A 16208-nucleotide genomic window follows, 5' to 3' on the forward strand; every position below is an offset into this window, starting at 1 on the left:
TGGCTCTTGGGCACCAGTAGGGAGCTGCTAGGGGTCTTGTTTGGTGGGGTAGGGGGGCAAAGCAGACATGGGGGGGTGGGGGGGAAGAAAGTTTCCACTTCCTTACAGATACTTAATGGCCATTTCTGCTGCTTGAAGGGGAAAGTAATGCTGCTTAATGGAGGCAATGGTGGTTTGCTGGGTCTCAGGCCAAAACTTGGTTGTATGTGTGTCTCTGTAGGGGGTACATTCATGTGCCTTTGAGGCAGTAGGAATTCTGCTTAGTGGCAATGGAAGGCTGCTCTCCCCCTCCCTACACACCTCCCACTCTACTTCCATCCCCTGGGCCCTGCCAAGTAAAGAGGCAGTACTAAAGGGAGGACTACTAATGGAATAGGCAGAGGCACTGCCTCCCTCTCACCAGGAGAGGGTCAAAATCAAAACTGATCAGAAGAAATGTTTCCCTGATCTGTAGTTAGACTGTGGAACTCACCATCACAGGAAGTCACCAAGACCATGGTAGGATCACTTGCTAGAGGAGATGTATAATCAATGATAACATGTAATCTTATGCTACAGGTTTAAGCCAGTTTCTGACTGGTAGGGAGCAGGCTGGTGGGTGGAATTGCACATTTGCTACTGGGTGGTTTTTAAACCTTCCTCTGAACCAGCTGCTGTTAGCCACTGTTGGAGCGAGCTGGGCCTCAGCTCTGATCTCGTTCCTGACTTCAGCTCCTGTCACTGCTGGATCATCCTTAGGGGCTGAATGGGAGGGGTCAGCACAAAGACGAGACCAACAGCCTCTCCTTCCAAATCGTAACCCCCCCTTTGTGCCAAGAGAGGCAGGCTGGTTGGTAGCAAAAAGGGCTCAGTGGACCCAGTTGGCGATTTTAGGTGGACACCCCCCTTCAAGGGGCCCCATTTCAGGAAGTGCTCTGGTCCGGCACCCAAAGCCAGGGGGCTGCAGGCAAAGGCCCCTTCAGTTCAATACACTCCTGAGCAAAAAGCAACAGCTCAATCTTCCCCTCCGAAGCAAGTTCACACAAGGAGCAGGCGAGGAGTTTGACTCCAGCTTTATTTTAAGACACGAACACGCAGCTGCTGTCCCATCACAACTGTGTTAACTGCAGGAAACTTGGGGGCCCAACAACATTCTCTCCCTTTAAAAAAAAAATAGTTACTAGGACTTAAAAACCCCATCAACCTGCCTGACCCACCTGTTGTCAGATGCTACCGGTGTGGTGCTCTGCTTTCTCCTCTGTTGATATCACTCAGCTGCGTGCGTGTGTTCCCTCCGTGTGCTGTCCCAGCTCTGCAGATAGCGGATACAGCAAACCCGACGAGAGCCCCCAATGACCACAGAGTCTAGTAAGGTACGAAGGCACCTCGGCCAGGTTTATTGCGACCTTGGACACAATTGCAGTTCCCCGTAGATTACTTAGTCTACCGGGAATCCTACAAGAAAGTGCCTCTTGGCAATGGACCCGGCTCAGTCAGGGGCAGGACTTTCCACTGCCCCCTTGGCTGGGCAAAGACACCACCCCAGGGATACATTCTTATACACAGGTACAAATAAGTTACACATCACTCCTGACGTATTGAGGTGCAACCCCTCTACGCAGCAAGGTACAACCCTTCTACCTATTAAGGTGCCACCTCTCACCTTGTACATGTTGGTTCAATCAAAACAACTCTATTCATCATTTTACCCTTTTGCCCCTGTCACTGGGATGGGTCGGCCTGTTCCATGTTATCTGTGGAAAGTTCCCATATAGTCTGTCTTGGTACTATGTTTATACTTTAACTTTGCTAGGTGAATATATATATTTATGCAACATCAGCCCTTTCCTTGCCAGCTTCTGGGAGCAGGGCCTGCCTCTGGCTCACAGCTTAACTTTGCTTTATATTAGCAAAGTCTTGACCATTACTCTAGTTCAGGCCTCATACTGGACCTTTATCAGGGTCTTCACTTACTACACCACCCTCCCCAATTTCCCAGCATCACTGCAGTAGAATTCTTACTCCTTGCCTAGACCTGGGAACAGCTGCTCCATAAAGCTCTAGGCAGCATTTAAAGTGTTGGTGCCTAGAAGTCAGGTCCCCTAATCTGTATTCAGGCATGCACATAAGTGGCTTGGCCTTCCAAAGGCACCAAGAATCTGCCCCTTCTGCTGAGCTGATGGGAGTCGAGAGCTCTGCAGCTGGGAAAGTCAAGCACTTAGTCAGTCACCGAAATACAGAGTAAGGCAGTGTAATGTCCAGGCCAGGACCACAAGGCTGAAGACTTTGTCTCTAGTGATTAGCCCTTGGAATGATCCAACTGAAGGTTGCCATCAGGGAAGATCTCACTCCCTGATTGAGCGATTTTACTGCCACGTCCCAGGTGCTAACTCCAATTCCTGTCTCTTGCACTACAGCTCAGAGGGTCTCATCAGTCTAGGTCCATCAGATCTTGGCACAGGGGGGAGAGAAATGGTACATTTGGAAGAAGCAAACTTGCCATTAAAAACATAAAACCCCAATTTAAAGGGTCAACGCTCCCAGGGGATTACAGCTACAGGCCCAGCTTTGTTCCAGAAGATGAGCAGAAATAAAGAGCTCAGAGCCTAGAGGCCGACATGTTAGTGGCTGGAGGCAGCGTGGAAGAGGCCAGAGACAATCTCCGAGCGCAGACAGGACAGTCAGTGCTAGCGAGGGCTCCTGCCGTGGGTGCAGTTTGCAGACGTGGCAGGCTCAGAAAGGGGCCTCCCAGGAGCCACGGGCAGCCATCATAGCACGTTTCAGCTGCTCATAGGTCACAAACATCACCACGTTCCAGGATCCCAGCCGCAGGAACGAGGGCATGAACCTAGAGCCAGCGAGAGGGGAGAAGAATCACAGCTAGTTCCGTGGGTTGAGACTGCTCAGATCTCTGCCTGTGGTTCACTCCCCCACACGTGGGGCAGCCCCAGGAGGAGATAAGCTAGCGAGAGTGAAGTTGATGTGAATTAAGTGCTTCTTCCGCAGGGAACTGGACACCTGGATTTAGCCAGATCAGTCTCACCTATGTGTGCAGTTCAGCTGCAGACAGACTAGAACAGGTGGGACGGGGCTCCATGGATCTTAATTTGCAGGTCAAACGGGTTTAGTTTCTAAGCAAGATGGTCGGAGTTTGATTCCAGGCTAGCTGTCAGCATTGCAGAGTCAAGCCAGACCCTTCCCTCCTTATACCTCACCAGCAAGGAGGGCTCAGTTATTCCCTCCGTCACACCAGTGGCAGCCCTTTGCCTCCAGGTGTTCATGGCCCAACTTAGGGCTCTGTTGAAGTGTGAGAATAGGGCAGCTAGCGCTCCAGCAGCAGGGCTGGCTCTGCAGGGCTCACACCGCTTGCTGCTGGTTTACTCCTTTAGAATGGAATCAGCAGAGCTGCCCCTGGACCGCACAGGAACAGATCCGCAATCAGGGACGGGCCCTTCCTGCACACTGTTCCTTTGAAATACAACTGCCCCATCAACTCAGCCACCGGCATCCAGATCCACCTCTGAAGGGCTGGTCACTGCTGGGAATGGATCCATCCAAGGATGGCTCCATCCTCTTCCCTTCCCCCTCCCAGTGCTCTGTGGGTATCAGTTCGGCCCTGATGTGCTAGCCTGGGCCAGGGAGCCCCACACTTGAAGTCACGGGCTTCAGATCCTCCAAGCAGAACCATTCTGTAGCCCAAGGTTTTAAAATCCTCCAACACTTGCAGCTTCCCTAGCCTGGGGTGTTTTTGCTTGCGGTCTCAGTGCAGAGCTTTGCCATGCACAGATCAGCTGCTGGGGCTCCACCTCAGAGGTGGTTGCCTTTCAGTGGCAGGTGCAGGGACGCTGGTACACCCAACACAGCCCTACGTGAGGTGGGTGGCATAGAGCTCCTATTGCTTGAATTCTCTACTCACCCCTTGTAGAAAGCCACGGGCCCCTCCTTCCTCAGCATGGTGAGGGCACAGCTGACGGCACTTCCATAGTGGCCGGGGGCAGAGTTCATGTATCTGGTCTTCACTACATCGACGGGGGAAGCAATGAGCGTGGTGCAGAAGCCAGCCCCGAAGGCAGAGGTGAAGTGACACGGGAGGTTATCTGCCAGACAGGAGAGGGGACGGGCACCTGAGCATGCATGTCAGTAACCTGGCCCACAGCTGCTCGTGGGCTAATCTAGCACCACTATTGCCAAAGCGCTCACTAGGGGACAACACACAGCATCAGGCCAGGCAGCACACCCTGACCCCCTCCCTCCTGGTGCAGTTCCACAGGACTTTCTGGGAGCCTGTCCAGGAGGCAGGCAGCCCTGCATGTCAGGTGCAAAGCTCTATGGGATCTCCCAGCAGGCCAGGCTAGAGCCAATGATCTGCTGCTACCTAGATCCACCTGCCATTGCCCCCTGCACGGCAGCCAAGGACTGGCTCCACTAGCCCCTTGTGGCCTGGGAATGTTTCTTCTCACTCCACCCTCTGAGCCAGCAGCAGCCCCTCTTTTCCAGCTGTGCAGGGGAGAATAAGCCAGGCATCTCTTCTGGCCAATGCAATAGGAGATGGGTGGGTCATTCCAGCCGTGCAATATTTACAGTGCCTGAGTAAAGCCGGCTGATTTCCAGCGATTGTTCAGGGCAGGCAGGAACGCGCTAGCAGATGTTACTTTGGCATGACTTCCCACATCTCACTTAGGACTGTTGCAATCTCCCTTTTTAAGATTGGGAGCCCACGTTCTCAGTCAGAATTGGGTCCGTCCCTATCTAGCCCTGGATGGCCTTTAGCCCCCTCACCACCCAGTGAAGTCTGAACCGAGAGCACTCCATCAGACACAAGGTCAGCATCCTGCACTGGCGAGCCGGAGTTTTAAGGGACCCTGCTGAAGCAGGCCTGACACCCACCGGTCATGAGGTTGTATTTGAGCAGCATGTCCTTGATCAGGTCATAGGTCACCAATTCCGTGCAATTCACAATCGCGTTACGGGCCACATTGGGGGATGTTCCTGTAGAACAAGGAAAAAAAAGTTGTCAGCGAAACTGATGCTCTGGGTACGTCTACATTGTGTAAGCTCACGGCAGCAAGATGCAGAGCCCAGGCCACCTGACTCAGGCAACAGGGCTAAAAACAGCCGTGTAAATGCTCCTGGGGTGACCAGACAGCAAGTGTGAAAAATTGTGATGGGGGGGTAATAGGAGCCTATATAAGAAAAAGGCCCAAAAATCAGGACTGTCCCTATAAAATCAGGACATCTGGTCACCCTAAATACTCCTGCTCGAGCTCTGAAACCCAGTGGGACGTCTACACTGCTATTTGTAGCCCCATAATACACGCCCCAGTCAGTTGATCCAGGCTCAGAGACTTGCTGCCGCAGGGTTTTTGGGTAGTGTAGCTGAACTGGGTGTTGGTTTAGAACCACCCCCTCCCACGGAGGGTTCGGGAACCACACGAACCTTTCCACAGCCCTTTGAGTCCCTCCTCCTTGGCAATGGTCTTATAAGCATCCATAGTCCCCTGGTATCGCCTGCCACCCTCCACTCGGGCCTGGGCCTGGAACCGCACTTTCACCACGTCCGTTGGCTGGGCAACGGCCACAGCCATCGCTCCGGTGGTACAGCCAGCCAGGAGGCGGCTACCGATGCCAGCACCTAGCGAAGAGAGCAGGGAAGAGAGTGAGAGGCCAGAAAGGAAGGTCAAGTTAACCCAGGGGAGCTGCTGACTCTACAGGGTTTAGCTTCTGTCCTGGGTCCACACAGGGCCCCCAGTCAGTGCTCTGTATCTGAGCCCCTTGCAATCTAGTGTCACCTCCCAACACCCCTGTGAGATGGGGCAGGGCTGTTACCCAGTGGGCAGATGTCAGAGCCTGGAGCAGAAGGAGGAATTGAACGCTGGTCTCCCATGGCCCAGACTAGCCCTCTAACCACTGGGCCATGCTTCCTCTCCACCCTTTCCTAGCCTGCTCTACCCCCAGGAGTGGAGTCCCTTGAGTACTGTTATCCCCATTAACTGAGAAACAGAAGCAGAGGCGGGGTTAAGTGACTCACCCCAATGCCACAGAACAGCTCCCCAAACCTCCTACTTCCCTGGGCCTTACCCACAAAGCCATCCTTCCCCTCAGGATGTTGGAGCTACACCCAACCCTCACGTAGCGACTGCTGCCGCCACCACGAGCGGCCGTGTGCACAGCTGTGTGCACAGCCAAGCCTCTACATGGCTCCATTATTGGCTGTCTAGAACAGTGCCTGTAAATACACAGGCCTCTCTTGGGATCTCTCAGCAGAGCCCAATTGCCACCTGACCCCAACAGAAACGAATTTCAGCACAGCTAACCCCACTGCAATGGAGACCCTCCAGGGCACATCACGGGGACTGAACCCACGACCTCTGGATGGAAGAGCAGGAGCCTTTATTGCCTGAGCTAGAGGACCTGGCCCATTAGCTTGGAAGCCATAGCAGCTGCAAACCTTTACCCACTCCAGCCACTAAAGGGAGACCAAGGCCCACCCCAAGTTAAAGAAGAACAGGAGTACTTGTGGCACCTTAGAGACTAACAAATTTATTAGAGCATAAGCTTTCATGGACTACAGCCCACTTGCATCCGAAGAAGTGGGCTGTAGTCCACGAAAGCTTATGCTCTAATAAATTTGTTAGTCTCTAAGGTGCCACACGTACTCCTGTTCTTCTTTTTGCGGATACAGACTAACACGGCTGCTACTCTGAACCCAAGTTAAAGGAGGCTAACGGGCACTCACGCTCTGATCCCCTGGTGTAGAACTGCTTCACCGAGTCATACAGCCCGATACGGACTGACGCGAAGCTCATCTGACGCTGGAGCCCAGCCACCAGGCCATTGTACAGGCTCGTGGGACCTTCTGTCTTCACCATGGTGGCAATGGTGCCAAAGACACCTTTGTACTGAGCAGCTTTTGTGTTAGCTGCTGACTTGGTCTCTCCTTGGATCTGTACAGGAGAGAATGGGATGAAGAGGCTTTACAGGGATTTGGGGCCCTGGCCCAACTCACTACCCCAGCCCACGAGCGGCCTGCGTTGAAGTGCGATCCGGATTCCCCTCCTGGAGACCGGGGGCTTTTCTGCACCTTCGGGTCCTTTATTGTTAAAAGACAAATTGCAAACAGACAAAGAGCGGTGAGTCGGGGGGCACCGGCTGCCTAACGCGCATCAGACAGTAGCACAAGCTTACAGCCAGAGCGGGCCGTGTCCCGGGACCCTGGGTCTGGGCCGACGTCCAGTGCCCCGTACAAAGGGGCAGAGGGTTAGATTTAAATGAGCTCTGAAGAGTCTGGGGGAGCAACTGCCCACCCGGCCCCATAGCAAGTGACACCCCCACTGCTGGCCTTAAACTATGAACGAAGCCCCATCACCCCAAATCTGAGCGAGTGCAGAAGCCAGTCTCAGAGCCCCACTGACCCAAGCCGGGTTTGCACAAAGAGCCTAACCCAATTCACGGCCATAGAGGTCCATGCAGCCCATCCCTCGACGTCCAGGAAAGCCGGCTCAGGCTTTAGACGAATCACAGCAGCTTCCGTTTCCCCCTCCTCCAATCCAAGGGCCTCGTTTGGAGAGGCGCGGCACTCCCTCCCCAGCGGCAGGGCTCGTGGGCGTGCTCAGTGCTGGACAAGAAGCGCTCAGCCCCTTGCAGGATCAGCCCCATGGCTGGAGGGTTAAACGTGCCCAGCTTAGCTATGCAATGGCTAGGGGGCGGGGAGTGGACTACACATTGTTAGAGGGGTACGCACCAAGGAGGGGGCAGTACAAATGGGAAGAAGGAAAATTCAGACAGACAATCAGGAGCAGCCTGGGATCTACACTAAAGTGTATTCGACTGTGGCACTACTGCCCAAGGAAAGTGGCAGCATCATTGGTTAGGCCCACACTCTAGCACGCTCGTTGGACTGGCCAGGGGCTGGCTGAGAACACACGTCGTTAGAGATTAAATACTAAGGCACGTCTGCCATTGCTCAGCAACGTGCAGCGACAGCAGCTCAAGCCGCGTCCGCCACAAGGAGACGGAGCTCAGCATGGGCCCCGAGACCCCTGTGCACGCGCCTGCAGAAGTTCTCACCTGCAGTCGGACTTTGGCCGTGTCCAGGGGGAAGGTGATCAGATCTGCGATGCACGCGGCCGTCCCAGCCCCTAGAAACTTCACCGTGGCTGTTGGGGGGACATCAGTGGGCTTGAATCCAACCATTCTGTGAGCTTCTGAGCGGCTCTGGAGAAGCCAAGTGATGCAGGAGGAGCGGAAAGGAGGCAAGTTGCGTTCCGATGTAGTGAAGGGCAAGACAAACGGACTCTGCCCCAGTCTAGATGGGACAGAAACAGGAGTGGTAAATAGAGCTCTAAAATCTGGGTGTCACCCTACCACTTTCTACACTGCGTCCGCCAAGGATCACCACACACATTAAGCAACGCGCCACCCCTGGCATCTGGTTCTCCCACCACAGGATACAAGTGACTTCCATGTATTCCAAGAGGAGATGCTTTCTTTCCCAAGGGTTGGCAACCTTTCAGAAGCGGTGTGCCGAGTCTTCATTTATTCACTCTGATTTAAGGTTTCGCGTGCCAGTAATACATTTGACATTTTTAGAAGATCTAAGTCTATAATATGTAACTAAACTATTGTTGTATGTAAAGTAAATAAGGTTTTTAAAATGTTTAAGAAGCTTCATTTAAAATTAAATTAAAATGCAGATCCCCGGCCTGGTGGCCAGGACCCGGGCACTGTGAGTGCCACTGAAAATCAGCTGTGTGCCGCCTTTGGCACACGTGCCATAGAACAGGGGTAGGCACCCTATCCCATGGCAGGAGAGACAGGCAGAGGGCTTTTGCCATTCGTAACACACGTTTTTCAAATGGGCAAATGGAGTCAGAATCAACAGCAGAGCTAAGACTAGCAGTGACAGGAAACCTGGCTGCATGTTCCCTGCTCTAACCACTAGACCACACTGCCTTCTTGATTTGGCTTCCATGCTAAACTTGGATTAAACACATTTAAGTATCTGGCAGAGAGAGGAGTCAAGGCATTGCTGCTTAAATAGGTTACTAGCCTGCTAGCTAAGTGTAACCTATCCTGTCTGCGTTTACCGCCTCTGGGGGTTTGAGAGACACCCCCTCCACTCTGGCCCACACTGAATACTGTTCCTTAGAGTTTAGGGTACTGGGCTGAAACAGCCAGTAGTCAGCATTTGGTACATTTGTGTTTATTATCTGGGCCATGCAAGACCTGCCCTGAGCCATCCATTTCCCCGCTCTTGAGAGCGGGAGTTTTGCAAAACTCCTGCAAATAGGGAAGTTGTCACTAAGCAACCAGCATGTATTTTTTTTAAAAAAACAAAAGTTTTGGGGGGTTGAAGAGGATTAGCAGGCGATTTCATCGCTAACCCAACCCCCACTCTGGGTCTGTCTGGTCAGGCTCTCATTCAACAGTAACAACATTTTTATTTTTAGTTTCTTAAAAACAGGAGGAGAGTTCTTCCAAGTTTGTTTTGATGAGACCATTGGATGCCAGACTGAGGTGCACAGCCTCAGTGCAAAACCAGGGCGGAGGTGGCAGACGTGCTTGTAGGGCGCCATCAGGACCCAGGGCCAGTCAAGTCCGGTAACCCACGCGGACGGAAAGCTGGAGATGAAGGCGATTTGTTTCGCCAGTTGTGGCTAACATTTCCCCATACAATGACATCACTAACCACCCCCAGCTAGATTCTAAAGGCTTGTTTTGTTCCATGGAAAGACTGTTGTCCTAGTGACTGATGGGGTTGATACAACATGCATCAGCCAAGCATGGAGCTCAGATCTGACTGGGTGCACCAATTGCTAGGCTATGACCAGCAGAGAAACCTGGCTGCCATTGTCCAAGATGTGGTTGCCACATGGTGGTTAGACAGCTTAAACACGCAGCCCTTCCCCCCTGGGACAGTGACCAATATAAGGGATCAAAACTCCACAGCTTGACTTTGCACAGATCAAAGTCGTTTTAAAAAGCACAGATACAGAACGAGCCTGGAAACTTCAGAGTGGTGTAGGGAGAAATCCCACAAAACAAGCATACACCAATGTGAGCGTTCATAATATCCAGGAGCACCGAACACATTCAGAGAGAAAAACTGGATTAACTGTGACCATGGTAGAACTGCTCCCCACAGGGATCTGGTGGAGAAAGAAGCCCTAGTCCATGATGGAGTGATCACCTCATTAAAGGTTTGACTGCAGGGGCTCGCAAAGCAGCCTGCTACAAGAGGAGGTGGTAGAAGATTCTTGTCCAGCAAAGGAAGGATGATCTTGTGGTTAAAGTTTAGGACTAGAAATCTCAGTCTGGGCTCTATTCTCAGTTCTTCCAGAATAGTCACTTAGGGTGAGTCTACATGACAGCTGGTGCAGTGCTCAAGGGCAGCACAATGCTACTCGACCTAGCGCATTAAAAATAGCCTGGCCCCATCGGACACTAGCCACCCACGTTCAAACCTGCCCGACCTGCTACCCCTCGCTGCTAGTTTTAGCAGGCTGGCGCCAATGAAGCTAGCACCTGTGCTGGACAGCAGGCTCGCAGCTGCAGTGTAGACGCATCCCTAGCCTCCCTGTGGATGGGGAAACCAACATACCAAACTGGAACAACTTCTCATGGGTGCTGTAAAGAACAGTTCAGTCTAAAGTGCCCCTAAACAGGCATCGAAACAGATCCAGACTGAGGCACCTCGATAGAGCTGTAGTATTGAGACACAAATCTGAACATTGGGGCCTGTGAAGTGCTTTGAGAGCCTTAGATGGAAAACGTTACAGGTTGTTAGTCCCTCACAGGAATGTCAGGGTTATTGTCTGTGATCAGGTTTCTTGTATCTTTCTCCAGAGCACCTGGTACTGATCCATAAGCTAGTGTCTATCTTCGAGACACCACTGACTTCCTGAGGAAACTACAATCCATCGGTGATCTTCCAGAAAACACCATCCTGGCCACTATGGACGTAGAAGCCCTCTACACCAATATTCCACACAAAGATGGACTACAAGCTATCAGGAACAGTATCCCTGATAATGTCACAGCTAACCTGGTGGCTGAACTTTGTGATTTTGTCCTCACCCACAACTATTTCACATTTGGGGACAATATATACCTTCAAGTCAGCGGCACTGCTATGGGTACCCGCATGGCCCCACAATATGCCAACATTTTTATGGCTGACTTAGAACAACGCTACCTTAGCTCTCGTCCCCTAACGCCCCTACTCTACTTGCGCTACATTGACGACATCTTCATCATCTGGACTCATGGAAAAGAAGCCCTTGAGGAATTTCACCATGATTTTAATAATTTCCATCCCACCATCAACCTCAGCCTAGATCAATCCACACAAGCGGTCCATTTCCTGGACACTACTGTGCTAATAAGCGATGGTCACATCAATACCACCCTATACCGGAAACCTACTGACCGCTACACTTACCTACATGCCTCCAGCTTCCATCCAGGACACACCACACAATCCATTGTCTACAGCCAAGCTCTAAGATATAACCGCATTTGCTCCAATCCCTCGGATAGAGACAAGCACCTACAAGATCTCTATCAAGAATTCTTAAAACTACAATACCCACCTGCTGAAGTGAAAAAACAGATTGACAGAGCCAGGCGAGTACCCAGAAGTCACCTCCTACAAGACAGGCCCAACAAAGAAAATAACAGAACACCACTAGCTGTCACCTTCAGCCCCCAACTAAAACCTCTCCAGCGCATCATCAGAGATCTACAACCTATCCTGAAAGATGATCCTTTACTCTCACAGATCTTGGGAGACAGACCTGTCCTCGCTTACAGACAACCCCCCAACCTAAAGCAAATACTCACCAGCAACCACACATCACTGAACAAAACCACTAACCCAGGAACCTATCCTTGTAACAAACCCCGATGCCAACTCTGTCCACAGATCTATTCAAGTGACATCATCATAGGACCTAATCACATCAGCCATACCATCAGGGGCTCGTTCACCTGCACATCTACCAATGTGATATATGCCATCATGTGCCAGCAATGCCCCTCTGCCATGTACATTGGCCAAACCGGACAGTCTCTACGCAAAAGAATTAATGGACACAAATCTGACATCAGGAATCAAAATACTCAAAAACCAGTGGGAGAACACTTTAACCTGTCTGGTCATTCAGTGACAGACCTGCGGGTGGCTATATTACAACAGAAAAACTTCAAAAACAGACTCCAACGAGAGACTGCTGAGCTAGAATTGATATGCAAACTAGACACAATCAACTCCGGTTTGAATAAGGACTGGGAATGGCTGAGCCATTACAAACGTTGACTATCTCCCCTTGTAAGTACTCTCACACTTCTTATCACACTGTCTGTACTCGGCTAGCTTGATTATCACTTCAAAAGTTTTTTTTTTTTTTTCCCCCTCTTAATTAATTGGCCTCTCAGAGTTGGTAAGACAACTCCCACCTGTTTATGCTCTCTGTATGTGTGTATATATATCTCCTCAATATATGTTCCATTCTATATGCATCCGAAGAAGTGGGCTGTAGTCCACGAAAGCTTATGCTCTAATAAATGTGTTAGTCTCTAAGGTGCCACAAGTACTCCTGTTCTTCTTTTTGCGGATACAGACTAACACGGCTGCTACTCTGAAACTTGGCTGCAGTAAGTGGACCCACTACTGGCTCACCCTGCTATGGCAATTCCTGTGTCCCTATAAGAAAACCTTCTGACATTGCATACACATATCGGCATGTCTAGCTGTAGGACTAGTCCAATACACACTGGCATCAGGAGACCATCTGTATCCGAGTACAGTTTCTGCTGGCTACGTTTCTGTGACCAATGCACGTCCTGTCCCAGAATCAAACTGTAGATTCTCTCCCCCCTAAACAGAAACTGATGTAGATGGGACCAGTGGCTACCCAGATGGGAGGCCAGTCACAGATCTAGGAATCCCCTATTACGGATAAAACCTGCCTTTATCTTTATCTGAGCAGATAGCAGCAAACTGCATTTTAATAGTGTGTCCAAATGGACTCCAACAGAGCTGGGACATGATCTGGAGTACGTGGGACCCAACTGCTACCACAAAGAGGGGTGGGGGAGGGATAGCTCAGTGGTTTGAGCATTGGCTTGCTAAACCCAGGGTTGTGAGTTCAATCCTTGAGGGGGCCATTTAGGGAATGAGGGTAAAAATCTGTCTGGGGATTTGTCCTGCTTTGAGCAGGGGGTTGGACTAGAGGACTCCTGAGGTCCCTTCCAACCCTGATATTCTAGGACGCTAAGATCAAGCTGACAGGTGACTGTTCCTGGCATGGCAGGAATTCTAGTGTTGTCTACGAATGGCATTTTTCCATATCCCTCAGCACTGGCCTCACTCTGTTCTAGTGGGCACAGAGCTAGGCCAACAGTGCATGCTTTTTAAAAGCCAATCACGCCCACATCTGTAGTTTTATAGAACTGTTTCAAAAGGAGGTTCTCAGACAAGCCAGTCCAGTGGCGAGAGCTGCAGTAGCAGTCGGCTAGTAGCCACCATGCTGGAGCACAATCCTAGCTAGGGTAGGACACTTCTGGTCCCAGTGTGGACAGGATCTGCAGTGGCCTTCACTAAAATTTTCCTACATGGGTGGGGTTCCCCATTGTAACCACATCATGGCTGGAGATGAGGCAACAGGAACTGAGAACTGTCACCCAGTCACCCTCCGTGCAGCAGGGTGTTTTCTTGCTGACATCTCTCTAAATGGGGTAATTACCCCCCTAAATTAATGTTTCCACTGGTTAGAAGGATGAGAGAGAGGGGGCACCACTTTGAAGTCGCTGTAGAAAGCAGGGCTGTTGGTCAAGCTAGGCTAGACCACGTGGTCTGAGATCTTGCAGAACGACCATTTCACAGAGGTCTAGACTCATATACAGCCCCCTGGTTGCTGGAGATTAGACTTTGGCTTTATGGACTCCACAAAATGAGGGCTGCATTACTGGTCTCCAATTTATTACGCTGCAAGTCTCTTTAATATGTGATCAGCAACTGCAATCAGACCACCAACCTCAAACCTGGTGAGGCTGCTCTTTGTAGAGTTAAAAGAGCAGGAGTACTTGTGGCACCTTAGAGCCGGGGTTGGCAACCTTTCAGAAGCGGTGTGCCGAGTCTTCATTTATTCACTCGAATTTAAGGTTTCGCGTGCCGGTCATACAGTTAACGTTTTTACAAGGTCTCTTTCTAGAAGTCTATAATATATAAATAAACTATTGTTATACGTAAAGTAAATAAAGTTTTTAAAATGTTTAAGCAGCTTCATTTAAAATTAAATTAAAATGCAGAGCCCCCCGGACGAGTGGCCAGGAGCCAAGCAGTTAGAGCGCCACTGAAAATCAGCTCACGTGCCGCCTTCGGCGCATGTGCCATAGGTTGCCTACCCCGCCTTAGAGACTAACAAATTTGAGCATAAGCTTTCGTGGGCTACAGCCCACTTCTTTGGATGCATAGAGTGGAACACACAGACAGAAAATATTTATACATACAGAGAACATGAAAAGGTGGAAGTACGCATACCAATTGTAAGAGGCCAATCAATTGAGATGAGCTATCAGCAGGAGAGAGGGAAAAAAAAAAAAAAAAAAAAAAAAAACACACGTTGAAGTGATCGAGATGACCCATAGATTCAAATATCCTCACACCTTCTATTTCCTCATGTTAAATTAGTGTAATGACCCAACCATTCCCAGTCTCTGTTCAAACCCAAGTTAATTGTATCTAATTTACACATTAATTCAAGTTCAGCAGTCTCTCTTTGTTAGTCTGTAAGGTGCCACAAGTACTCCTAGTCTCTTTGGAGTCTGTTTTTGAAGTTTTTTTGTTGCAAAATTGCATTCATGAGTAGAAATCCATTTAACAATCCCACCTGAAAGACGAGACTTTTAACCGAGAGGCACCTAGCACGGATCTACCAAGTCAGAATTAGGTTTTAGCCCAATTTGTTTTATGAAGTTAGTGCTCAGACTTTAGTCCCAGAGGCAAGAGTGCTACCAACTCTGTCAGATGCAGCCAAAAAGCATTACAGAAGACAGTCTATTGAAGCGTTACCTTAGTCAAGTAATTCAGGACGACTTTCTGTTTGATCAGGATTCTCTAAAGGTGTCCCGCTCGTCAAATTTGCTTAGTGCAACGACTATCTGATCCCCCTGGTTTTCCATAGAAACTCGTTTAGAAACAAGACACTTGATAATCATAATCCTTATCCTGGGGAGGGAGAGGAGAGCACACATTGGAGCAAAGTACATTTCACACGGCTAAGTTTTGCAAGTATTCAAGATAGGACAGTAACGCAAAAGTGGCATCTGAACAGCGGCCAGCATACAAAGGAAACGTAATCCAGTATCAATCCGGATCCGCTGCGTATTGCTCTGCACGGAGACCCCGCTCTGCAGTTACAGCTCTCAGTGCCCGGGGTCAGAACCAGCGAAGACCGGCCGGTCACTGCAGCAGCCCGCAGACAATCAGACAGCATGAAGAAGCCAAGACAAAAAGCAGGGAAAGCCCCGCCCCACTAGTCCTGTGCCCAGGGATCGCGGATCAACACCTGGATCGTCTCGCCCACGTGACTAGGGATTTCAAGCGACAGGCGAGTCACTTCAAGCCCCAGTTTGCCATCCTCGGGCACACGCGGGGTGGATCGGCGTCTCCCTTAGACAGCGAAGACTTGGGCTCGTCCTTGGGACGTGAGGGCAGATGTGGGGGTCGAGGGGCACTGGGGTCCTAGATCCTCTCGGCGCGTTGGGAAGCCTCCCCCCAACCCACGCACCTAACCCCAGACAGAGGTTGCAACGCCGCGGGGCAGCTGGGCGCTCTGGTGCCGGGCGGGGGCGGCGCGTTCCGGACCTTTAGCTCCGCAAGGGAAGCCCCAGAAACCATCCCGCGGGGAGCCCGCCCGCCCCGGGCGCGTCCCGCCCTGCGCCCCGCTCCCCAGCGCCGCCCGGGGGGCAATTCCCCCTCTCCGCCCCCCAGGTCGCGGGTCACCAGGGCAGAGGCAGCGAAGCGCTGCAGGGGCCGGAGCCCACCCAGGGGCGCCCAGGCCGGAGGGGTCGCGGCTCCCAGGGGCCGTGGCGGGATCAGCCCCGCCATGCGCCCAGCTGCGGCTTCCGGGGGCGCCCGGGACAGGGACTGACCTGAGCCCGAGGGGGAGAAGCGGCAGCGGCACCGATCGCAGGAGGAGGAGCCGCTGGGTGGCTGCCGCTTTATA

The 16208-nt window shown here is 51.3% G+C and overlaps 1 protein-coding gene across 1 annotated transcript; it reads right to left on the bottom strand.

Moving 5' to 3' along the window:
* Nucleotides 1–1348: 1348 nt before the first annotated feature.
* Nucleotides 1349–16208, bottom strand: UCP2 (uncoupling protein 2). Its single transcript, XM_054015881.1, has 8 exons — nt 16135–16208; nt 15053–15208; nt 8047–8284; nt 6716–6923; nt 5417–5611; nt 4867–4968; nt 3896–4076; nt 1349–2827 (listed from the first exon to the last, which is right to left on the bottom strand). Exons 3-8 carry the CDS (start codon nt 8170–8172, stop codon nt 2713–2715), a joined length of 927 nt encoding a protein of 308 aa, XP_053871856.1. The 5' UTR covers nt 8173–8284; nt 15053–15208; nt 16135–16208; the 3' UTR covers nt 1349–2712.

The sequence above is a fragment of the Malaclemys terrapin genome, chromosome 1 (assembly GCF_027887155.1).
Source record: "Malaclemys terrapin pileata isolate rMalTer1 chromosome 1, rMalTer1.hap1, whole genome shotgun sequence".
NCBI lineage: Eukaryota > Metazoa > Chordata > Testudines > Emydidae > Malaclemys > Malaclemys terrapin.

Coding starts and splice junctions, on each gene's coding strand:
- UCP2 (XM_054015881.1), bottom strand. CDS start 8,172: ATGGTTGGATTCAAGCCCACTGATGTCCCCCCAACAGCCACGGTGAAG. Junction 6,924..8,046: donor CGGCCAAAGTCCGACTGCAG/GTGAGAACTTCT, acceptor TCTCCTGTACAG/ATCCAAGGAGAGACCAAGTC. Junction 2,828..3,895: donor CCCGTGGCTTTCTACAAGGG/GTGAGTAGAGAA, acceptor CGCTGGCTCTAG/GTTCATGCCCTCGTTCCTGC.